The sequence below is a fragment of the Phoca vitulina genome, unplaced genomic scaffold (assembly GCF_004348235.1).
Source record: "Phoca vitulina isolate PV1807 unplaced genomic scaffold, GSC_HSeal_1.0 scaffold21, whole genome shotgun sequence".
Taxonomy (NCBI): Eukaryota; Metazoa; Chordata; class Mammalia; order Carnivora; family Phocidae; genus Phoca; species Phoca vitulina.
Window position 1 is genome coordinate 1514633 of NW_022589724.1, and position 25757 is coordinate 1540389.

General features: G+C 50.3%; 1 protein-coding gene across 1 annotated transcript in view; it reads right to left on the reverse strand.

Moving 5' to 3' along the window:
- The window catches only part of GABBR2 (gamma-aminobutyric acid type B receptor subunit 2), a 339457-nt gene that overhangs the window by 48606 nt on the left and 265094 nt on the right, over window positions 1-25757 (reverse strand). Inside the window, exons 12-13 of the mRNA XM_032418347.1 lie at window positions 14288-14395; window positions 6234-6356 (exon numbers count right to left, since the gene is read on the reverse strand). Of these exons, the coding sequence (XP_032274238.1) occupies window positions 6234-6356; window positions 14288-14395 (231 nt within the window). The remainder of the gene's footprint in view (window positions 1-6233; window positions 6357-14287; window positions 14396-25757) is intronic.

Sequence of the window (25757 nt, forward strand, 5' to 3'; positions counted from 1 at the left end):
CTGCCTCAGTGAACAGGTCTGCCATCCACCACCCAGAGATCTGGGCATTGCCCTTGCTGCCTCCCTGTCCCACCCCTTAGAGTCAATCAATCACCGAGTCTTGTCATATCTGCTTCCTTAATCTCTCTCAAAGCCATCCATTTCTCCCTGTTCCCACTGCAACTGCCCTGCTTTAGGTCACCATCAGCTCCTGCCTGGATTATAGCAAAAACCATCTCTGAGCCATCTCTGGGCCTCCAGCCTCGCCCCTCCATCTGTTCTCACCATGCAGCCAGGGCAAACTTGATCATGTCACTTCCCTGATTGAATGGCTTTAATTTTGAAGTTTAAACTCCTCTGTTTAGCACATAATGTCCCTAACAACCAGGCTCTGACCACATCTTCATTTGTCTTTCCTGTCACCTCCCCAAAGTCACCCTTGGCTTTGGCCAGCAGAACTATTTCAAACTATTTCATACACACACACAGACACTCCCTTTGAGAAAAAAGTAATATACTAACATCATTAATATAGTGAGAAAGTGGGTGCTTTCCCTCTAAGATTGGGAATAAGGTTGGAATGTCCCCTTCTCACCATTCCTATTCAACATTGTACTTGGAGCCCTAGCTAATACAAATATTAGACAAAAAAGGAAATAAAAGTTATACAGTTTGGGAAGGAAGAAATAAAATTATGTCTTTGCAGTTGACATGACTGTCAATGTAGAAAGTTCCAAAGAGTAAAAAAAAAAAAACAAAACAAACCCACAAAAACCTCTTGGAACTAATAAGCAATTATATAGCAACGTTGTAGGACATAGGTTAGTATACAAAAGTCAATTGCTTTCCAATATGCCAGAAATGAGTGACTGGAATTTGAAATTAAAGATGCAACACCATTTGCATTTTTACCAAAAGCTAAATAAAATTCTTAGGTATAAATCTAGCAAAATATGTATAAGATCTATGTGAGGAGATCTACAAAACTCAGATAAAAGAAACCAGAGAAGATCTAAATAAATGGGGACACATTCCATGTTCATGGATAGGAAGATTCAATACTGTTAAGATATCCGTTCTTTTCAACTTGGTCTATAGATTCAACACAATCCCAAACAAAATCCCAGCAAGGCATTTAACAAACTGATTCTAAAGTTTATGTGGAGAGGCAAAAGGCCCAGAATAGCCAATACAATATTGAAGAAGAATAAAGTTGGAAAGCGGACATATTTGACTTCCAGACTTACTATAAACCTACAGTAATCAGAACAATGTGGTATTGGCAAAAGAACAGACAAATAGATGAATGGAACAGAATAGAGAGTCCAGAAATAGACCCATACAAATATAGTCGACTGATCTATGACAAAGACACAAAGGCAATGGAGAAAGAATAGTATTTTTGATAAATGGTACTGGAACAACTAGACATTCACATGCATAAAAATGAATCTAGAAAATGACCTTGTATCTTTTCACAGAAGTTAACTCAAAATGGACCATAGACCTGAATGTAAAATGCAAAGCTCTAAAACTTCTGAAAGATAACAGAAGAAAATCTAGGTGACCTTGAGCTTGGAAATGAGTGTTTACACGTGGCACTGAAAACATGCTCAACAGAAGAAAAAGAAAGATAGGTTGGACTTCATTAAAATAAACAATTTGTGTTTTGCAAAAGACCATGTTAAAAGAATGAAAAAACAAGATACAGACTGAGAGCAAAGGTTCACAAAACGTGTTTGATAAAAGACTTGCATCCAAAATATACAAAGAACTTTTAAAACTCAACAATAAGAAGACAATCTAATTAAAAAGCAAGTAAAGGACTTAAACAGACACCTCACTAAAGAAGATGGCAAATAAGCACATGAAAAGGTGTGCCACATCACACATCATCAAGGAAATGTGGATTAAAATAGAAATCTGATATCACTTCGTACCTGTACAATAGCTAAAATCCAGAACACTGACAACACCAAATGCTGATGAGGATGCTGAGCAACAGAAATTCTCATTCACTGCTGATGGGAATGCAAAATGGTAGAGCCATTTGCAAGACAGTTTGGCAGTTTCTTACAAAGCTAAATATAGATTTTGCATATGATCTAGTGATGGTGCTCTTACTTATTTACCCAAATGAGTTGAAAACTTATGTCCACACAAAACCCTACACAAAAATGGTTATAGCAGCTTTATTCATAATTGCCAAAACTTGGAAGCAACCAAGATGTCCTCTGATGGGCAACAGATAAACTGTGGTCCATCCATACAATGGAATATTATTCAGTGCTAAAAAGAGATGAGCGATCATGCCACGAAAAGACACGAAGGAACCTTCAGTTCGTATTGCTAAGTTGAAGACATCAGTCTGAAAAGGCTACCTAGCATATGATGCCAACTATATTTTGGAAAGGGCAAAACTATGGTGACAACAAAAAGCTCAGTGGTTGCCAGGGGCTGGTGGAGTATTGAGGGCATTTAGGACAGTGAAACCCTTCTGTATGACACTGTAATGGCGGATACATGACTTTTGCATTTGGCAAAACCTACGGAATGTGCAACAGAAAGAGTGAACCCCACCTAGCCATAAATTATGGACTTTAGTAAATAATAATGAATCAATATTGGTTCATCAATTGTAACAAATGCACTACACAATGCAAGATGTTAATAATAGAAGAAACTGTGGGGTATGGAGTGGGGTGTATATGGAAACTCTCTGTGCTTTCTGTTAATTTTTCCTGTAAACCAAAACCTGCCCTAAGCAACAAAGCCTATTAAGTATACATTTTAAAAAATGATACATATTACACATTCAGAATAGTACCTGGCATATAACAAGTGCTATATAAATATTTATTGCATGGAAATGAGTGAGGGTGCAGAGCTGGGATATCTCCAATAGGACTCCAGAATCAGATTTTCATTCTCTGGACACTTGCACGCACTCTCACCGGGAGAATCTCCTCCATGGGTCCTTCCCGTTATTTGCCAACTCTTCATCCTATTTACTTCTAACCGCTAACAGAATCTACGCGATCTAAAGTGCTCCCGCTTATTTGTCTGTGTGTTTACTATCTGCCCCCCAACTAGCCTGTGGGTGCCATGAGATCGGGGGCCAGGGCTCCTGTGCTTGCCTCTGTCTCCCCAGCGGAAGACATGTGCAGGGGTGCTGGCTGGGCAGTGTGTGTTTGGGGGGGGTCTCTGTGACGTGGTTCTGTCCTGGAGAAGCTGGCGGTCCAGTGAGGGCAGGGGCAGGGATGCACGCGGCGAGCTGAACAGCACGCTAAGTGTCCCAACAGAGGAGTCGGGAAGCTAGGCACAGCAGTGGGGAGGAACAAGAGCTTAAATCTGGTGGAGCCAGCGAACTCAGGGACACATCCCTGTAGAGATAACCCAGGGGCCTGGAACTGAAGTTCATTTACTTGTCAGAGAATGTTCTGGAAGGGGGAACAGCATGGGCAAAGGCCGGAAAGCGTAACACAGAGCAAGGCCTATGACTAGAATCCTGAGATGTTCAGAGCGTCCAGAGCGTCCAGAGCAACCAAATGCGTCCAAGGTCGGGGGGGGGGGGGGGGGTTAGGGACAGACCACAAAGGTCTTTGATCACTTCTCCCCCAAGCAGAGACTTTCTCTCTCACTGGGGGCCCTGGACAAAACAGCCCCTTGAAGGACAATTTAGGACACCTCATCCCCTGGGCATACTGTTCAACCACCACACCGTGTCCGACGGAGGAGGGTCGGAGAGAAATCAACTGGCTGCCTGGTGCTGCTTGGTGGGAAAACGACAATAAGGTCGACAAAGCAAAGGGTTCTGCTGCCATGGCAACAGCATGACAGGGCAACCCTAAAAATAAGAGGAGGAAAAGAGGAGCAGGCCAGAAAAGGTTCACAGAGAAATCTCAGCAGATACCTGGAGGGAAACTGAGACAGAGTGTCTGGGCTGAAAGCCAGGGAGCTGGCTGTCCTCCAGGCCTCACCTTGGAAAGTCTGGATGCCCCTTGGCAGGAACGTCCCCTCCCCAGACTCAGTTTCCTCATCTACGCAGTGGGGCATTTCCATGGCCCCCCTCGGCTCCTCTGTTTGAGACCCGTTGCCCTGGAAGGTGGCGCATGGGCCAGGGTTCTCTGCACAGAGCCACCGAGAGCCTCCGCACTTACTTCAGAAAGGAAGGAAGAAAGGTAAGGTCAGTGATAGCAAACTGTCACTTACACTAATCCGACTGCACAAGGTTGATCTCCTTTAAAGGGTCCAGGGGGACTGGCTTCCCGGGTCCACTTCCCGGAGTCTGCTGACTCAGGCCGACGCCAGCCCTGCGGCCTCTCCGTGCCACAGCCAGAGTGTGGGGGACCCCTGGTGCAGACTTGGCCTCCACCTTAACCTTGAGTGGAGGTGGCAGCGGCTCGTCTCCCCAGCCACCCCACCCCGGCGAGGCTGCGAGCCAGCAGACGGGTCTGGCCTCCGTCCACCCGCCCAGCTCCAGTTCTTCAGGCCGGCTCTGCGCGCCTCGCTTTCTCCCTCCCTGACATCCTGGGCCTTCGGTCTGGCCGGCGCTCTAACCCGAGCCCTCACCTGCACAAAGTGAAAGCACTTCCCTGCCCACTTCACAGATCTGTGCCCACGGCCAAGGTCTGTGAGAGGCCCTAAAAACTGCAAAGCGCCATCTGTGTGCTGAAAGGCAGGGAGGGGAGTGTGTGAGAGGATAGTTAGTGGTGTTGCCACTAACCTGCTAGGTAGCCTTGGGTCACTTAAAGAATCTCTTTGGGCTTCTGTTTGCTCATCATTAAAATGGGGCTAAGGGGGGGGCCCCTGCGGCACAGTTACTGTGAGGATTCCGTGAGTTAACGTGCAGAACTGCCTACCACCACCATTGCTGTTGCGGTTATCGGCGTTAGGGTTGGTGATGAGCAACCCCCGGGCCTCCCTAGCCCAGAGGCCCACCTAGCCATGACAGTTCTTCCTCCTATTGACACCCCGTCCGGATTTCCAACTCCTGGCGGTGGAAGAGGAGGTCTCCAGGGTGGAGTGGGGTGGGGCAGGACAGCTCCTTTGCCAACTGTGGGTCATAAGTACTGACCAGGCGTCACCTCCCCTCTGGAGCCTGTCTGCCCCAGTGACCTCCTGCCCCCTCGGCCCACGGGTACAGCCCGCGTCTGGGCCTTCCTCCTCGGCAGTCCTGGCCATGCCTGCCTGGAGTCCTGCTCCCTCCCAAAGTGAGGCTGAAGGCTGGGAGACAGAGGCCCCGGCCCTAAGGCTGTCTCCTACATCTGCGCGGGCAGGAAGGGGCATTCTCTGCCCCGGCACTGGCTTCCTGACTTCTCCCTGTGCTGGGTAAACCCTCTATCTGTTCCCCTGCAAATGAAGCTGGGCTTCTTATTTGCTAGAAAACCATCTTGTCCAGAAGGGTAAAAACCTCTGTCCCCAGTGTGTAAAATGACCATTTCCACATTAGCTTAAGAATCCACACTACATTCCACAAAAAGATTTCTCTAATAATGCGGACACCGGTTCTCTCGGTAGAATTTGCTACACCATATGGAGATCAGGATGCACGGCGCACACCGTTCAAGCCCGGCCCTCTCCCATGAAGGCAAGTTTAACTGTTCTAAGAGCAAGGCAACAAAACCACAACTTCCAAAGGGTCTTGAACTTCCCTAATCTGGAGCATCCTGGGAAGACCAGTGTGAGTAGAGGGTAAGGCCGAACGCAAGACTGTTAAAATATATACTTTTATGTAATTTTATGTAAGGTTCTTTATTTTAACAGAACTCCTCACTTCGAAAATCACATAGTAACTAGAAGGAGCTACCAGAATGTTTACTCCCGAGTAGCACTCCTTAGGGAACTTGCTTAAAAGGAGGTTGAAACTCAATGTATTTCTGGATGGATGAATCCTATAAATGGTGGCTTTGACAACGGGCAGAAAATATACTCATTTAAATGGCCTAACATTTCTTATTTCTGCATATATTAATATCACTAGACAATTCTTTCACTGTGTTTTCCCCAGGAGTGAAGACTTTCTATTTGGCTTTTCTGGAATGTGTCTCAAATGGAACAAAACAGAACTAAATGAGGAGTTTCTGATGGGGATTGTGGGCCCATGTGGAGCTGTGAAGATTCCCCTGGAACAACCTTGATTTCGTCTTAAGCAGCGCCCTGGGGGCGGTCAGGGCGACGTGCTGCCTCCCTGTCCCAGAATGTCTGGGAGCAGCGTCCCCGCGGGCCTCCCTCCTGCCGCCGTGGGCACTTACCTCCATGCTGTACCTCTCCACCGTCCTCCTCAGAGGATCTACAGCCTGCCAGCAAATCAGGATGCACAAGTCGATCAGCAGCATGCCCCCAACAATCACCAGCAGCTTCTGGTCCTTGATGATCTGCAGGGAGGGAAGGGCCAGAAGGCAGCAGACGTGAGAGAGCTTCCCCACCAGCAGCTAAGGGGCGGGCTCAGGGGTTTCAGAATCTCTCGAGACTCTCCAACACCCACAGGAGAAATCCAGCCACACTCCTTTGCTTGGCATTCAAGGCCTCTCATGAGCTTGGCTGGACCACTCCCCAGACACATATGTGCACTTACTTAGGTTTGAGGACTCCTAGTTTCTGGACCTGCTGTGACTTTCACCGTCCCACCCAAACTCCCACCCCCAGGCCTTTCTAGGTGCCAGTTCTGTTGTCTGAGACATTCTATTCTTTATGTCTGGCAAACTCCTAATGATCTTTAAAGATCCAGATCCTTGTCACTTCCTCCACGAAGTCCCCTCTAACTCCCACAGGAGAATTAATTACTCCTATAGCACTTTGTTCACATACTTAGCCAGAGAAGTCATAGTTACTACTATTAGGAGAACAAGGAGAAGAACAGCTACTATTTAGTGAACACGTACTCTGTGCCTGCCTCTAGGCTGATTAATGGGTTACATATATTATCTCTAATAAAGGCAGATACTATTATTATTCCCATTAAAAAAAAAGATTTATTTATTTTAGACACACAGAGAGAGAGAGAGAGTACGAGCAGAGGAGGCAAGAGGAGAAAGAGGATCTCAACTAGACTCCACGCTGACTGCGGAGCCCGACACGGGGCTTGAACTCACGACCCCGAGATCATGACCTGAGCCAAAACCAAGAGTCGGACGCTCAACTGATTGAGCCACCCAAGCGCCCCTAATTATTCCCATTTTATGGATGAAGAAACTGAGGTTTGTGAGGGGCTAAATAACTTGCTCAATGTCATACAGCTAGTATGAGGTGAAGTCCAGATTTGAACCAAGCTCTGCCTTTCTCCAAAGTCCACACCCTCAGACACGTACAGCACCGACCAGACGCTATAGCGACCAGATGCTATAGAGTTTTATTCTATCCTCCTCAAGAAACTGGGGAGCCCCTGACAGAAGGGAAGCTGATTTTATTTTTTTGTGCATCCTCAGCACCTGGCAGGGCCTGGCAGGCAGTAGGCACTTAAAAGTTTGATGGATCCAATTGAGGTGAAGGAATATTAAAAAAAAAAAAAGAAATATAATTTCCATCCCTCTTTGCAGCCTGGGATGTCTTAATTACATGGTGAAACTCCCACCCCATTTTATGTCTATTTGACAGGGACTGGCCTGGGGACAAACACGGCCAGCTCCGAAGATAACCTGTGTTTCATTCATGGCCCGGTTATGTGCCTCCTCCCCCAACAGCTAACGTGATGAAGTCGTTCTGGAAGACACTATAGAAAAACAAACAAAACTGAGGCAGAAGCTTAAGAAATATCACCAGGTCCAGCTTTTAATGATTAAAGCCATTTTAAAAGGAGAAATAGAAACTCAAGAGGCCTCTGTGTTGCCGAATTGTAAAAGAACAGGAAAATATTGCTGAGTTCCTGCCAAAGAGATCAAATCCACCAAAACTGCTTTATGTGGGGGCTGGGCACTGGCAAAGCCGCCTCTTTGAGATTTTCCAGAGGCATCCAGGGAACCCCTGATGCTTTGCAGAAATCCTACTTAGCCCTTGCCCTCTGGGGAACTAGGCAACTCCCTGCTAGCCTTAAGGAAGTGGGGCAAAAGGAAGACTTGCCCAAGGAGCTCAGGACGTGGAGGACAGGCTGGAAGGGGCCCTCTCTACTTAATGCTCCCCCGGGGCTGTTTGAGCCCCCAGGCACGTGCCCACACTGTGCCTGACCCTGGAAGGTCCTTCTCCCACCTTCCTGCTGGTACCCCCCTACCCTGACCTCAACACTGAGCCCGAGCAGCTGCTCCTCAGGGATCCCAGGCATGCCCTGCACAGGGTGCGGGCTGCAGCCATGTTCCGGTCAGTGTGGAGGTAGGGACCAACTAGTCTCCCCTCTGTGCCCTGGCGCCTTGTACAGAGGCTGGCTCTCAGACCTTCCTGGAGAATGTTTGGGGAATGAATGAATGAGCCTCAGGAAGAAGCCAGGAGAAAGTGGCACTGTAAGGTCAAGGTCCCTGCCTCCTGCCCAGGGCTCGGGTCCTACTTCCCATGGGACTCCTGTTGCTGTAGCTTCTTACCCTCCTCATCTGACAGCCCCCAAACCCTTCGGGGCACACACCTTCTTCTCCTTGTCCTCGCTACAAGGCTGGGGGACAGTCACTGGAGTTTATGGCCACACTCATTGCCTTTGGAGCCCCAATGACAGTTGCAACTTCACATTTATTTGTGTGATCATTTGGTTTGTGTCTCTCCTCCCTTCTGGGCTGTGAACTCCGTGCGACTTGGTTTTGCTCATCACTGTATTCTTAGTGCCTGGCTGAGGCCTGGCAGAGAAAAAATGCCCCATAAGCTCTGGTCGATGATGACGGCCTAAGAAAACATGCCCCGAGCACCCACTCCGTGCCAGGTCCTGTGCTGGGCATCGGAGATGCAGAGAAGGACAGACACCGGTGTTGCCCTCCAGGGGCCCAGAAGGTTGGGAGGAGAGGCAGACTTGCATTGGATGAATCCAAGAGGGTGCGGGGAGGTGATGAGGTGGCTTCACGGAGGTGTTGCTGGAGGCCACTGGGGAGAAGGGACGTCAGACAGAGGAAGCAGCTGGAAGAGCTGAGGGGCTGGGTCAGGGGAGTGACCGCATCATGTCACCCCTGGTTCACGATTTTCCTGTGACTCCCCATCACCTGGGTGATAAATCTAGCCAAACTCCTTTGCTTGACATTCAAGGTCTTTCCCGAGTTTGGCCTGACTACTCCCCAAACACACACATGGACTTGTTAATGCTTAGCCACTCCCGAGTCTCTGGCTGAGTTGTGATTTTTTTCCCTCCAGACCTTTGTAGGTGCTGGTTCTTTTGTCTGAAACGCCCTGGTCTTCCTGTGAGAGGTTCTGTGTGAGTGGGGTGGGTGGGGTGGCTGGAGAGGGGGTTAGCTGGAGGGGGAAAGCCTGCATGACACTGGAATGGGGCCCCTACATGGGGCTGCTGGAGGTTGAAGCATCATGATGGGGAGCTCTCTGCAGCATGGAAGGGTAGAGCCGAGGAGGGGAACCTGCAATAGGCCAGTTAGGAGTTGGTGCAGGTATCCTGGTGAGCAGGGAGGAGGCTCGATTCAGAGTAGTGACTATCGTGATGGTCAGGAACATGCTGGTGCCACAGATATCAGGCAGGTGGAGTTGCTGGCTTCAGCCTCTGAGTTCTCTCTCCTTCCCCAAACCTCCCCCACCAGCAAGGGTCATCACCTCCAGATCCCCTGAGACAAAAGATCTATGACTCTTCACGGTCTACCTTCCAGGAGGCAGTGACCTTGAACATGCTCAGCACTGATTATCATGTCGGTGCACACTGATGCCATCACACTGAGCTCTCTCTCTGAAGCCAGGAGCTTACTAGTGCTCCATTCTCAGTGGGTGCAAAGGCATACAGTAATAATGATTCAGCTTAGGTTCTGGAATTCGATTTGAGTGTGAATCTTACTAATGAGCTGTGTGGCCTTGGGTAAGTTTCTTAACTCTGAGCCAGTTTCCTCATCTACAAAATGGGGGCACTAATCACATAAACGGTCTTAGATTACCAAAGTCTGGTTCATTATAACTGTTCAACGGCTGTCGGCTATTATTACTAAATGTCACTTTCGATCGTTGTTTAGAGCAGGGATCAGCAAACTATGGATTTGGCCCACTATTTGTTTTTGAAAATAAAGTTTTATTGGAACACAGCCATATCCATTCATTTATGTATTTGTCTATGGCTGCTTTCATTCTCCAACAGCAGAGTTTAGTGGTTGCAATAGCAACTCTACGGCCGGCAAAGTCCATATTTGGCTATCTGGCTTTTTACAGAAAAAGTTGTCTGATTCCTGAAAAGAGCATTTGTTTATTTCTTCAGAAATAGAGCATTGGTTTATTTCTTCAAGAGACTTTAGATATTTTGCTGATTCAGACTGGCCTTCTGCTAGGACCAACTCATTGCCTAGTTTCAAGGACACCATTCCAGGGGAGTACAAAGTGAATGGTGCCCCAGGAGTTGGGCAATGCATATCACTCAGACGACTGGTGCTCTCTGGTGAAGCTGCTGAAAGCTCTCTCTTGGCATTTTGCTGAAGTTGAGCCCACAGGAAGGTCTGTCCCCATGTTACCGTCTGCAACAGTAGTACCAAGTCACATGTGAACTTGCTTTTTTTTTTTAACTAACAAAATTTTTAAAAGTAATTTCTACAACCGACATGTGGCCCAAACTCACTACCCCGAGATCAAGAGTTGCCTGCTTCACTGACTGAGCCAGCTAGGCACCCCTGTAGTGAACCTGCATTGTCCTCCAAAAAAATATCTGCCTCCAGAACAAAAGATCTCATCTCTGCTCTTGTCTCAATGTCTCTATTTGGTCCTATTAAGATGCAGACTAAAGACTGTAGTAAGTCTTCCAATTCAAGATTTTATGATTGAGCTTTAGAAAAAAAACAGTAACATGCCATAAAAACACCAGATTTGGAAGCATTAAGTCCCCACATGTCAATATGTCCTTTAATAGGCTTCTCTTCCTCTAATGTCTTTAAAAATGTGGCCATATGGGGTGAAGCTTGTGTTATGTGTGTTGGGGAGGGCATGCCATTGTGGGTTGGGGGAGGAGGAGGCACGAGCCAGGGAAGGAAGAGAAGGATAAAAAGACTATGAAAACAAGTATATATTCCATTTGCAAACTTATGTAAATCCAGTAAACATGTCAGTAAAAAAATGAAAGGACCCATCTTAAAAAAAAGTCTAAACTTTAAAAGAAACCAATAAAACAAGGCAACAACAATAAAAACCAACCTTGGCTACATAAAGGGTTGGACTCATGGAGAATTTAATTCCAGTTTTGACCTGTACTTGCCACAACCCTTTTAAGACAATCTGGTTCCCTGACCTGAGCTTTTGATCCATATAAGGTATAAATTTCTCTTCTACACCTTTAACCTCCTCTTCTTTGTTGATAAGGGATGCTCGGTGGCAGCACTGCAAACCTGTTCTGGAATAACTAGAAAGCAAAACTAGAACAAAAAGTTTCTCCCCCTGGGATGGTGTGTTCATCTAGCCTTAGTCATTTTCGGACCAGACAAAACTGGTGACCAAATCTTGTACTCAAAGCCTTTGGCAGTTTCACAGACAAGCCCCTTCCCAGGGCCCCTGGCCCACCGCCAGCCTGAGTTCCAGCTGCCTTGCTCTGGCCCCACAGCAGGTGTGACCACACCACAGCCCTGCGCCCCGCAGAGCTCTCGGATGACTGAACTCCCCAAGTCTTCCCTGACATGGTTTGTCAATTGTTGCCAGACAATTGGGAGTCTTCTTGCTCAGCGATCACATGAGTAATGGAAAATAAGGGCCGGTTCTTTATTACTGATGACAATATGGATGAATCACATATTGACACAAAGGAATCAACACTGTGATTCTTTGAAGCCAGGATGGAGTTGTCATAAATGGCAGAGCAATTCTAATCACAGCCACCGCGCAGGAGGGGCCCTAGAAGTCACTTGGTCCCTTGGTGCGCCTTCTCAAACTTTGGCTTGCATCTGCATGGCTGGGGGTGCTGGTGAGAGAAGGCAGGATCCTGGGCTCCACCCCAGGATCCTGATTCTTAGGGCTAGGGTGGGGCTTGAAAATCTGCATTTCTTCTTCTTCTTCTTTTTTTTTTTTTTTTAAGATTTTATTTATTTATTTGTCAGAGAGAGAGAGCACAAGCAGCGGGAGTGGGAGAGGGAGAAGCAGGCTTCCCGCTGAGCAGAGAGCCCGATGTGGGGCTCGATCCCGGGACCCTGGGATCATGACCTGAGCCGAAGGCAGATGCTTAACCAAGTGAGCCACCCAGGTGCCTCTCTGCGTTCTTTTTAAAAGTAGGCTCCATGCCCAGCGTGGAACCCAATGTGGGGCCCCAACTTACGACCCTGAGAACAAAACCTGAGCTGAGATCAAGAGTCGGATGCTCAACTGACTGAGCCCCCCAGACAACCCGAGAATCGGCATTTCGAACAAGCTCCCGGGTGAGGCCTACAATGCTGCTGGTCCAGCCCACACTCTGAGTAGCTCTGATCTAGACCAGAGGTCTTCCGCTCTGGCTGTGTATTAGTATCACCTGGGAAAGTCTTAAAAGCTCCTGATGCTCAGTTCCAGCCCCAGAGAGGTGGTTTCAAATGGCTTGGGTTGGGTTACTTCTTGGAGTTTTCAAAAGCTCCCATTTGCTTGAAATGTGCAGTCAGGACTGAGAAGGACTGGGGGGCCATGCTTCTCATTTTACAGATGGAAGGGAGCTGTCACAAATGCTGCTGAGGCCCATGAGGGAGGGCCCTTCAGGTGAGCACAGGTAGTGGGTGGCAGAGACAGACTCTTTCCTACCTCTAAATGCAGCCTGCAGTTTCCCTGAGGTGGTCGAGGTAGGGGGCAGGGGGCAAAACAGAGAGGACAGTCCTCCCTCATCCGGACAGCAGCTCCTAAAGCAGCCCCGGCAGGTGGAGGGGCTGATGAGTGAGTGGTGCCACTGGGCACCGGGCAGAACCACAGCCCAGGAGACAGTACCATTTCAATATGGCCCCATTTCACAGATAAGGAAACAGAGGCCCTGAAAGAGGAAGACGTCTGCTCAAAGACCCACGGCAGGTCAGATGCTCCAGGGGGCGGAACAAGAGGGGCAGCTGCTGCAGTGGGATCAACCCCTCGAGTCCGTGTGGGCGAAGGATGCACGCATGCCTCCTGTGCACCAGATGTGGCGGCGGGCGGGGGAACCGCCACATGGTCCCCTGGGGGAGTATGGCACCCATGTCAAGGGCGCTGCAGGAGGGAACATCCCGGATCTGGGGCCTTTGAAAAACCCACAAAAGCCCCCTAGGAGAGTCTAAAGGGTGTGCTTAACCAGGCCTAGCAAGCGCCATGGCAGCTCCTTCCACCGCTCCAAGCTCCAACTCCAGAGGGTTCGGAAACCTTGGGATGGGGATGACAGGGAAACAGCTCAGGCTTGCAAAGGAGAGAAGCAGCCCAGCACACCGTCTCTCCCAGGCCGGGGAGCTGGCCCGCTGTAGGCCTGAGCCGGGGGACGCCGTGCCTTTGAAGGCAGTTTGAAGTTCTGAATATTATGACGGACTCCACGTGTTGCTGGGCTGGCCAGAGGGCCTTCAAAGTCATGAGACTCGTCTTTTTCTCTAGAAGCATGGGAAGAACCGTGCCACCGGAAGAGTTAAAACGACAGTGGTGGAGAGAGTTTCTCTAGGATTACATCCTAAGAGTCAAGTCGAGTCAACGTTCTGGTTACACGTAACCACATGGGTGGCAAAGGCTCTCCACCCACACGAAGGCCGGGCCCCTGTTCTCTCAGGGCTTCTGTGAAAATGGAAGCATTACATTTGGTCTGTGTCCTGTTTCACTCCCCTCTTGTAAGGGCTCCTCACTGCCCACAAGTTAAAGTTCAGATTCCTTTCTGTGGCTCGTCTCGTACCCTGTCCTGGCAAACACCATGTCCTGGCCGCAATGAGCCTTTGCCAGCTCTGGGAACACACCCAGCCCCTCCCCAGGCCTCCATGCATGCAGCTCCCTCTACAGGCCTCTGCCTAGCTAACCCCCACTCACCCTCCAGGTCTCAGCATCGGGGGCACTTCCTACATGAAGCCTTCCCTGAGTGCTTGTACCCCCAATGCCCCTAGACATTTCCAGCCAGCCTCTACCACTGTGTGTTGTAAATGCTTTGTTAGCTGTTTGATTTCGCGAGGAGGCTGAAGGTGCTGGGGATGGGCACTGTGTGTAGCTTGAATCCCCAGCAAATAGCCCAGGGCTAAGCACACTGTAGGTGCCTAATAATATTTGCTAAATAAACGCCAAGTGAACATTGCAAACATCCTGAAACAGGAGTGATTACCTTCTTCTTCATTTTCACATTTTTGAAGATGGCGTGGACCCTCCATGTCTTTGCAAACATTGCCCCAAAGGCGGTTGTGTAGCCCACGGTGAGAATCCAGGTCCTGACCTAGAGGCCATGAGAAAATAGAGACATTAACAACTCCTAGGTGGACTGACCTCACCATTTATGAGAATGTCCCAACAGGGAGATTCTAGGTGATGGGGACAGATGCTCTATCTTACATACTGTAGAGTTTTACTATCATCAAGAGTCCTTCAATCACATCTCAATTTGACAGACAGTTCTGTCAGCCACTCACTAGACCCAGGGCCCTGGGCACAGGGGCCTGTGAGGTTCAAATTCTGCCTTCCATGGGCCCTCAACCCAGAGGGAGCCAGTCACAGAAGAGGCACAGAGGCGCCCAGGAGCACTGAGGGGTCACTAAGGACTACAGAGCAGCCTTCTGGTCTTCCCCCCTCCTTCCCTGCCTTCTTTAGAGCCTTTTAGATGAGGAGACAGATCTGCAGAAGTGAACATAATCGCTGACTTCCTGTCTCCTCACCTGAGTCCGTAGGAGACCAGATGGCCCCAGGAACCTCTTCAATGGGACTCCCAGCTCCCGGGTTGTGGGCAGCAGGTAGGGGAGGGCACTGAACCACAGGGGCTGAGACTGGGCAGGAGAACCAGCCCGCTGTGGTCCTTCTCCAGGGCTCAGCAAATCCACCACTCTGGTGGAGCATGGCAAGACTCAGCCAGAGCTGGCCCTAGGGACACCTCGCCGCACCCAGGCCAGCTCCAGGCCATTGCAGGGGCTGTTCAGTTAGGGAGGAAGACCAGAACAGAAGGGCCATGACCTTCCTGCTCCCATTAGGGGCCTGCCTCCTTGGGTCTTGGGAGAAGAGAGAAGCAAATGCTGCCTGGGTCCTACCATCCAGCCCCATCTGCCATGGTCGCTGTGTGGTTCCTACTGCACTGTGTGACCCCAGAGTCTGGATACTCAGCACCAGGCCAGCCTGGCCCCTGAGCCCACCACTGGACCTTAGGTTCCTGCTCAGACTAAGGCCCTATCTGGCTCTCACCTGTTCCCCAGGATTAAATGTCTCCTGATCCCCGGCCCTGGGTTGGTGACAGCCAGGCTGGACCCCTGTAGGCTGGGATGCTGGCCACCATCTGTTAGGTCGTGGGGGCATCCTGGATGCCGATTCCCTGCCTGCCCTGCCGTCACGGCCAGACCCCAGCCTCTCCAGATTCCCCCCTCACCGGCTGGTCTGGATACCCTCCCAAACTGAGCAGACTTGCCTAGCTCCAGGCTGTGTCACGGAGTCCTAGGGCCTCCCGCTCACTGGGATGAGAAAGCCATGTGGCTGTGAGCTTCGATTCTGGGCTTTGGTCTTTCCTCCGCTCTCCCTCAGCTCTGTTGTGCTAAGTTCCCTTGGAAAGATCCCCCCCCCCCCCCAGCTGAACACAGCAGGAAGGTGAAGGGAGTAGGAGAAAGAGGGAGACAGCCAGGCTGGAGCGGACAGGTGAGGCCCTCCGTGCCCCGAGGAATCGGACACAGCAGGTGTGCCTGGCCACACCCTGCCCCTCCAGCCCAGGCTGCCTCAGCCTGTGTAGGAAGCTCCCAGAAATGCTCCCAGCCGACTTCCTGCATGGAGCACCTTCACTCTGCCCTTCTAGCAACTTGGCTCTCTAGCCTCCAGTTTCCAGAGACAGAACATGTCCCCTTTCCATTTTATTTGTTTTTTTTTTTTTAAAGGTTTTATTTATTTATTTGACAGAGAGAGACACAGTGAGAGAGGGAACACAAGCAAGGTGAGTGGGAGAGGGAGAAGCAGGTTCCCCGCGGAGCAGGGAGCCCGATGTGGGGCTTGATCCCAGGATCCCGAGATCATGACCTGAGCCGAAGGCAGACGCTTAACGACTGAGCCACCCAGGCTCCCCTCCATTTTATTTGTGAAAGCAGGACCTGGCTGAGAAGATGGCGAGGCCGGCCCCCTAAGGAAGGACAACAGCATCACAGTGATTGCTCAGGTCTGAATGCTGACAATGGGACAGGTGGAGACGTCACTTTTTTCTTTTTTTTTTTTAAATTTCAAAAGCAAGGATAACTCAGACAGGCAAGAATGAATCACAGTACTTTAGAGAAGGCACCGGAGAGCCACATTATTACCCATATTATAATCCAACAATGCAAGAAAAGTGAACAGAACAGGCGCGGGAGGAATAATAATGCCCAATTATTGGGAATTTAGACCTGAGCTTAATCAAAGACCAGCTCACAAATCCCTGGTCTGTCAGAGTTGCATAGGACCTTACAGATCATTTATTCATCCATTCATTCATCTGTTCACTTGACAAGTATTATTAGGCTGGAGGTTAAGTGTATAAAGATAAAAACAACAAATAAAACAACAATAACAAAACAGAGTGTTTTTTTTTTTTTTTGAGCCACCAGTTGAGTGAGAAAACCACTTTGCAGATGAAGAAACTCAGAGACTCAGGGCATTTAAGACATTTCTCTGAACCACGGCACACAGCCGCAGAGCTGAGCCTGGAACCCAAAGCCTTGCCCCCCGCCCCCTCTCCCCTACATCCTGCTGCCTCCTCCTCAGATAGAGGTTCCTACTCCGAAGCTGGTTCATCCACACCCAGGAGTCAGCTGTCAAAGGGACAGGACACACAGGGGGAGGGGCGCAGGCTAGCCCACACACTCGTAATGCTAACGGGTCGGCAGGAATGTTAAGACAATGGCTTCCAAGTGTTTTGACCATGTTCTCCTATCAGAAAGAACAACTTGAAACATGAACATAAGAGGCAACGTGGACATTTGAAAAAGGATGGTACAGGATGAAATCGTCTCATTTGATTTTTATGTGACCAACAAAGATCTCTTATTTTGGGTGGAAATGTCACTCCAGTGTGCTTAGCATTCTTAGAGTTGCTCTGACTTATGTTTTCTTTGAAGTAATCATTTCTGGGCCACTTGCCTGTTTTTGTAAGGTTAAATTCATTAAGACTCAATACTATAAATTAGTTACACCTTGATAATACAAATCTAACCTGGCATGTGGAAACAGCAACATGTTGCCATAAATGGAAAGCGAAGAATGGCTGAGGGGGCCTGGGCAGGAAAGGGTTAATGGAGCATGCTCCCGACCCCGTCCTTAGGAGGGCCTGCTGGCCAGATTGACCCTTGGCTGGCATCTGGGAACTTGGATTTGGGGACAGTTCCCACCGTCCCCTCAGTGATAAGAGTGACTCTTGGCCTGAGCTGTTTGGGCCAACACCACGGTTTATGCTGCACGCCTGCTTTCCTTCCGGGACCCTGGAATTTTGGTACGTGCTGAGCAGAGGGGGCCCAGGTGACCTGCCCCCAACAAAAATCCCTTGGATGGCGTCTCACACGTGTTGTCACCAGTCACTGCTGGGGGACTCAGGGTGTCCCGTGTGATCTGCTGGGAGAGGCCCGTGGAAGCCCCGGCCTGGTTTCCCGTGGACTTTGCCCCATGTGCCTTTACCCCCTGTGGATTCTGCTCTATATTCTTTCTTTGTAATAAATCACTGATGTGAGTACGACCATGTGCTGAGTCCCCTAGTGAATCGCTGAACAGGGGGTTGTCTTGGAGTCCCTTGGCACAACACCCCACTGTCGTCTGGCGTCATGGATCAATCAACCACGCGGTTCTCTGGAGAGTTCCTGCATCTGACGACTGGACACTGCACCAGGGCTCCAGGGCCATTCCAAGTATTACACCTTAGTAAAGCTGAATTTCTTTCATATTTTTCTATATAAAAACCAAAAATAAATAAAAGCTATATTCTTCCGCAAGACGATCCCAGCAGGTCACCTCACACACTGTGGTGTTCACGTGCCATTTAAAGACAGCCCCACAGACCAGGATGAAACAACACTGGAGGAAAGAACTCTGAAAGCAGGACAATGGGACCCCCACCGGCAGAGCGGCCCACCACGGGCTGGCTCGGCCCAGGGTCGTCACTGAGCGGGTGAGACCTCTGCAAAAGGGATGTTATTTCTCTTCCCACTCCTCCACCATCCCTTTAAGATGGAAATGGACTCTCTTTGCCTCTAAGGGCTCTCCCCGGGTTATTACCGCCACTCTCAGGCGTCAGCTACTTTCTCTGTGCTGACAAGTCCCTTATATCTTTCCCAGCTTCTGTCTCTCTCCTGAGCTCCAGACCTGCATATGCCGTCACCAGAGACCTAGGTGATACCTAGCTGTGTCATAAAACTTCATACTCCACAGCCAAAGTTGAGCCCATTGGCTCTTCCTCTGAGCAGCTCCATTTCCTCCCGACTCAGGGAGCGGTGCCATTGTCCACATCATCCACTGTCACCCCAGTGAAGGACCTGGAGGTCTTCTCCCTCGGGGAATCCTCCCCACCGCCACTCTCCTCTCCACCCGCTAAGCCCAGCTTCTGCCTCACTTTCTGCCCAGACCATGCTTTGCCCTTCCTTGTGTCTGAGAGGCGAGGCCCCGTGCCCGCACCTCCTGGGCTCCCTCGCCCTCTGGCTTTCGGCTGGACTTGGAAGGTTCCATCAGGAGAGTGGAGGGTGCCAGGAGAGAGAAGATGGAGTGTGTGCTCCCTGCTGCCGCTGCTTCGGAGCTGTATCTCTGGCCGAAGCTGGGTCTGTTCACATGGCTCAGGCCCTCTCTGGGTTCTGGAAAACACTCCTCTCTCGATCCCTTCCAGCATAGGAGTAAAAGGGCTTCCTGTGGTTGCTAGTCCCCAAGTGCTTCGACCCCCATGTTTGTTTCCTTAACCCTCCTGCACCCCAGGAGCTAGTCCCTCCACTAGAGCCTCTGTATGACCCACGGTGGCAGACTCTGTGTTCTGCCAGGCAACGCCTGATGGCCATCTTACTGCATGTCTCTTGCTGGTACACCCCCTCCTCTGTGTACTCATGCTGCCATCTGGGTCAGTCATGACGAGCAGGGGCTCCAGAGTCAGGCTGACATGGGTTCAAGTCCTGGCTTTGTCACTTGCTATCGATGTGAACCTGGGCAGGTCGTGTAATGTCTTTGCGCCTTGATTTCCTCATCTGTGAAATGGGAACAGTGATGCCTCTTTCTTCATAGAATGGTTGTAAGGATTAGATGAACGAAGGTGTGTGAGGGGCTGAGGTTCTTAATCAATGTCTGATTCTTGTTCATGTGTTCCTTACCACCACTCGCTGGTCCACCTGGGGAGCCCCGGCTGCTCTTCCCACCTCTACCCTCACCTCCTGCTCATCCATCCGACCCGCCCCCTTGCCGTCCTGAGGCTGTTCTCTAATGCAAATCTAAGCAAGTCTCCTGCGTTTAAACCCTTCGCTGCCCCCACTGAACCATCAGGTTAGACTCTGGATTCTTAGCAGGGTGTAGCCCCTTTCCTGCCACCCCCCACGGGGCACTTCGCATCCAACCGATCCCATGTTGCTTGAATGTTCCCCGCCCCGACTGCTCTGGCTCATGCTGTTGGCCCAGGCACCAGCAATTCTCTCTATTCGGAATGATATTCCTCTCTCTGATCTCCTGCACAAATTCTTATCCTTAGTTGTGCTCTGAAATCCAAACTCATAAGCCACCTCCTCTGAGAAGCCCTCCCAGACCTTGCAGGGAGATCACGGCCGCCTCCTCCTTGAGACCTGTGCCCTCATGCACGTTTCTGCTGTGCTGGCCACCCTGAGATGTCTATCTGATTACCTGTCCACCTCTCCCACCAGGTGGTGCTACTGGGAGGGAGGGCCTACGGTGCTCGCTTTTCAGTCTCTGGGGCCAGCACTGGGTGAGGAGGGGGTGATCAGGCTGGATGAGCCAGCTTAGGAGGTAATGAGCTCTTTGTCATCAGAAACGTGCCTGAGCCAAGCACACGAAAGGAAGACCATAGAGGGAACTGGAGCATTTGATGGCAAAAAAGGCTGAGTTCATGCCATCCGTGGTCCCTTCTACCCAAAGTATGCTGTTAGGTAGTGAGATCCCCATCACTCCACATATTCAAGCAGAGCTTAGAGGACCCCCTGTAGGAACGCTGTAGGGGCATCTCCTGCACTGAGGCATTTCCTGCACTTCCTTGATGATGCCCCGGGTATCTCCCTTCTGTGTGTCTCTATGAGGCCAAATAAACCAGAAGGTTCTGAGGGGCTCTAGGGTTCTGTTTCCACTAAAGTCTCTACTGATTCATCAACACAAGACAAACAGCTACTTCACTTTTTCTCCCAAAGTCTTAAACATATTTACTCTTCTACCAGTAAGGTCTTTCTTTCCTCCCCTCAGTGGCCGCCCCCCTCCGCACACTGCCTTGAACACTTACATCCATGAGGCAGGGAGAACTTGAGGCAGGTGATACCCATATCAGTCTCAGCTATGAAAACGGAAAAAACAATTAGACACATCTCCAAATGGAAAGAAAGATCTATGCCCAGAACAATTCTGCTCAGCTGCTTGTTCAACTGATTTTGGGAAGGCCTGCCTGGCAGAGGGAAAGGCTTTCATTGCTCTTTGGGGGACCAGTGGGCAAATGGACGCACAGCCTCTCTTGCAGGTTCTGACAGATGACTGGGACTCCCATGCTCTGGGCCTCCTGCCACGACAGAGGCATATGGGCCCCGGGCCGGGAAGGCAGATGGTAGGGAAGCTCTGGGGGCTGGTTGGATGCTGGGGAGCAAGACGCTTTCCCGTTGTCCAGTGAGGTTCTAAAACCTTTTGTTTCATTCTGACCGTTCACTCCAGGCAATCAATAGTGAGAAGGTAGGTAAAGAAGACCCAGACTGTCCAAAAGCAAGACCCAAGGCTCTATTATGTACATCTTCCTGGGGCAAGGGGTGAGATTTGGTGTGTATCCTGAGGCAATAAGCCTTTGAAGACCATGCTCTATAAACTGCTCCAGAAGATCCTGTCTTGCCCAGGGTCCTTGAAGCAAGATCTGAACAGAAAAGGCCCTCTAGGGTTTGGAGTGCAGCAAAACCTTTCGGGGGAGGGGGGAAGGTACGATTCAGGGGGCCACGGGAGATGCTGGGTACAAAAAGGGGTACTCTGGGCCCAATGGGGGCATCTTAGGAGCCTTGGGCAAATCAGAGAAAGGCCTCCCTTTTGGGAGGAGGAATTTCTGAGAGGCAACCCCCCCCCAGGATGCTTTTGAAAGAACCCCCTCCTTAAGGCCCTCCCAGCTGAAGAACTGAGCAGACCACCAGATGAAATCCGACTCCTGCTGCCCCTGACGCCCACACAGTGCATTTGGTGGCCCTTGCTCAGGCGTCAGAACACAGAGTGAGGGAAGAGGCCTTTTTCCCCTTCCCTCCGCATGACCCCAGCAGGTGTCTGGGCCATGAGAAGCTGGCGAATTTTCTGGATGCGTGATGTTTTCATGTTTTCGAGATGGGTGGTGGCAGCCTGGGGGCATGGGGTGTGGGCATGGGGGGGGCGCCTCCATGCAGCTTGGGGGACTGAGGATGCAGATGAGTAGGGGCTGGGCCAAGAGGGGGAGGGGAGAGTGGATGCACTATAGTGACTACAGCCACTATGAAACTCATGGGCATTTCAGGACTTCCAGAAATAACTGCTGCTCATTCTGAGGGGTCCCCTATTTAAAGTCTTCCCTGATCTGTCCCTTCACTTTTGGCCCTCACTCCCTCCCCCAGGCACCCCCCATCAGGGCATACAACATCCCGAATGATAGTTACGTGTTTGCCTACATCTTCCCGTCTACACAGCCAGCTCCCTGAGGGCAGCGGTCTATGCAGCCCAGCCCTGTGCCCATAGGCCCTGGCGCACAGTCGGTGCCTGGGAGATGTTATCATGGGGATGAATAACATATAGGACCAGAGCCAGGGCATGGAGAGACCCACATGAGGGTGTGTGGGCTGGGAGCACATCATCTGCTGGAGGGTCTGGGAGCCTCTGGTGCCCTTCTCAAAGCCAGAGGGAACCCTTCACCACCGAAGGCCCTGGATGGCCCGGGGTAGAGATGGGGTGGGGAGGCCGCCACTGTAAGAGGGGAGCTGCAGCCTCTCCAAGACTCCAGTTGGCCCCAACAGGCCCTGGCAGCCAAAGGGACTGGCTGCCTCCCTCCCCTAGTCTGAACCTGCCAGGCAAGGCCACCGTCAGACACTCCGGGCATCCCCTGGCCCAGGCTCCCAGCCACCTTCCGAAATCACAAAGCACTCTACCATGGCCAGATGGAAAAGCACAGGATCGCAGGCTGAGACAGCCCCCCCAACCACATTATTACATCAGGTTATCTCTCAGCTGCCTCAGAAGGAAATCCCCAAGCAAGAAACATCACAGACATTTATGGCCTTTTAACTCAAAGCATCACTAATTCTTCCTAGACTTGAACTTCCTGGGAGGCCAGATGGGTGTTCTCAGTTTGCCTTTGCCTTTTGAGTCAGAGTCAGAAAATCCTAGCATCCCAGGAGGGCTAGAAGAGGGCGTCCTGCCCCTTAATCCAGTGCCTGCGCCCCCACCACCCCACTCTTCCCAGTTGCTGCCCATCCTGAGATCATTCATACACCTCTTGTGAGCAGCGTGGAGGGCTGAGAGCACGCTTCAGGACCCAGAAACCAACCTTGCCTCCTGTGACGGGGCTGCTCTGATTCCAGAAATTTCAGGGGGGAGGCCCAGGGACAAGGTTTCTGATGCTTCCCTTTCTCTTCCATGACCAGTCTCCAAGAGACAAACACGGAAAAAAAGCAGGGTTCTAACCTTGACCTTTGTACTCTGGGTGTGGTCTGGGAGCTTGTTAGAGATGCGGCGTCTCAGGAGCACCCCAGAACTCCTGAGTCAGAATCCGCATTCACCGTGCGCCCCAGGTGATTCACGTGCTCATGGAGGGGCATTTTTTTGTGTGTGTGATCAGAAAAGCTTGTTATCAATACCTAATAATAAAGCTGACAGTGAATTAGATAAAAGGTTTTGTTTGTTTTTTTACTACTAATTCATTTCGCATTTATTCTTAAAGCTCCTATGTAAAATACTCCCACACCAAATGAACGTATTATGCACACACAACCTAGATAAGCTCATAACCATGAGACTGCTGCCCAGCATGGTAATGTACATTTACATATTCTCTCTGCAACATGAATTTAATAATATCTGTTATGGATTCTTTAATATCAGCAGGAAGATTCCTTTTCCGTAGCTTTCTGCAAAGGGGTCTGAGATAGGACTCAGTTTGATTTTGAGTAGCACTGTTCAGTTTGCCCTGCACACTGCGCTTCACATAATCTTCTTTGGCATTCAATTCTTTAGTCCAAACACCAAGAAGAAACTTAAGGAACTTGGTAATGATGTCCATGTCCTTATGATCATCGCCTTTTCCTAAAGACTCCCCCAATGCCTCTAACTCTTCAGTGGTGGTGTTTTCTTCATGAACTTTCAAATCATTCTGTGTGTCTTCCTCTCCAGGGTCCTGACCACCCACAAGCTCACTGAGGTACTGCTGGTCGATCTTATCCAAAGCTGCTTTGGACAGGGTGGTGGTTACCCTCGAGGGGTTGTGGATAGCAACTGGAGGAGGACAGGGACCACTTCCAGGATGCTAGCAGTGGTCTGTTTCCCGGGCAGGATGCTGGATTCACAGCTGAGTTCAGTTTGTGAAAATTCACTAAGTTAGATGCTTATGATGTGTGTGTGTGTGGGGGGTGTATACTTTAATAAAAAGTTAAAAAAAAAAAAAAGAAGGAATTGGGATTGTCAGCAAGTAGAGGCAGCTGGGAGCTCTACAGCTAAGCCACGCTCCTCTGAGCTGCCGGGAGAGCGGCCGATGCCTGTGGACTTGTGTGGGAGCGCCCCAAGTCCCACCTGCCTCGTTCTTGCCTGCCTGCCCGAGGCCCCTTTCGGCACTGAGGGCGACAGACATACAGCAGCTTGGCTTTGACTTAGGGCCTGAGTCTGTCCCTGCCCCAGTTCTAGCAGAGCAAGGCCATGTAAGGCCAGAAGTTCCCACGGATATACCTCCATCCAATCAACCAGCACCAACACCACTTTTCCAGGCTTTTCTTCATCCCAAGTTCACTGTGCTTTATCAGCATCTCTCTGAGCAGCGTCCCTAGGGGAATACCGGTATACAGATACAATCCCATCATTCATAATGATAATTGCTAACATTTACTGAATCCTATTGGGAGGCAGGCAGTAAATGCTTTGTGTACACTGTGCTACTGAATCTTCCCAAGCCTATTATTATGCCCATTTTACAGAGGAGTAAAGTTAAGTCACACAGCTGGGAAGTAGTGTAGTTGGGATTTGAACACAAAGCAGTCTGACTGTAATTCTCTTATATGCTAGGTACTCTGAGATGCTTGGGGACGGATCAAAAATGAATGAAGAAATATATGAAAACCCCTGAATTATACACCTTAAAAGAGTGAATTTTATGGTATGTGAATGATATCTCAAGTTTTAAAAATGTGAATGGACAAATTTTGGGGTTGGGATAAATGTTGACTGCATCCCTAAGAATTTGGTGGACCTGTTTCTCGGGTATGAACCAGCTAGCAACAAATATATATATATTTCTTTAAAAAAAAAAAAAGGAATGAAGTATCTCAGACACCTCTGGAGTCCAGCAGACCTAGTCCCAAACTTCAGTCCTGCCACCTAGCCACGTGTGACAGAGTTTCAGTCTTCTCTCCTGTCAAGTAGGAACAGTGAACTTTGCCTTGTCAGGGGCTTGTGGGGATTAGAAGGGACGTCTCCATGGGGCAGCGGGCTCGGCCTGGTGAATCACAGCGCAGAGTACTGAGTTCCAGGAGGGCACAGGCCTGCGGAGTTAACACGGCGCTGCTGACTGCCTCCACCGCAGCGATGCCCCGAGAGCCCCCGAGGCTGTCGAGAGTGCTGCTTCTCACCCTTCCGTGCTCATGCTGGGGTTCTGCCTAGGATCCCTCAAGGAAGACATGCGCCTTTTCTCTCCCCCACCCATCTTGCTCCCTCTCTGGGCTGCCAGGGGCAGGGATTCCTGAGCCAGGGCAGCGAGTAAGTTTTGAGCCGGCATTCCCACAGCCCCTGGCATGGGGGCTCTGGCCCACGCCCAGCACTGTCCTCACAGGCAGCTCCCTGCCCACAGGGGCCACGTTGCTATGGTGATCCCACTACCCACACAGTGTCCAGGGAGACAGCATAGTGTAGCTGGAGCTGTTTCCAAGTCTTGCTGAAACCAGGCTGGGAAGATTCCTGAAAGGGTCAGAGGGAATGGGGGGGGGTAGGGGGGATAGGAACTAAGTGTAACTGCTTCCCTAGCAGTAGGTGTGTGTGCGTGTGTGTGCGTGCACGTGCATGCACTCACGCGTGCGAGGGCATGCTCACACATGCCACCACCCCTCGTCCAAGTTATAATGGCCCTCCTGGGCAGAGGGACAGCCCCTAGAGAGGCATAATCTCATGACTGTCATGGGTTTCTTCCTGAGGTGGTGTTCATGGTTTATCACTGTGTTTTGTTTCCACATTGCAAATGAAAAGAAAAAAGAATGGCATTCGCATAGTAG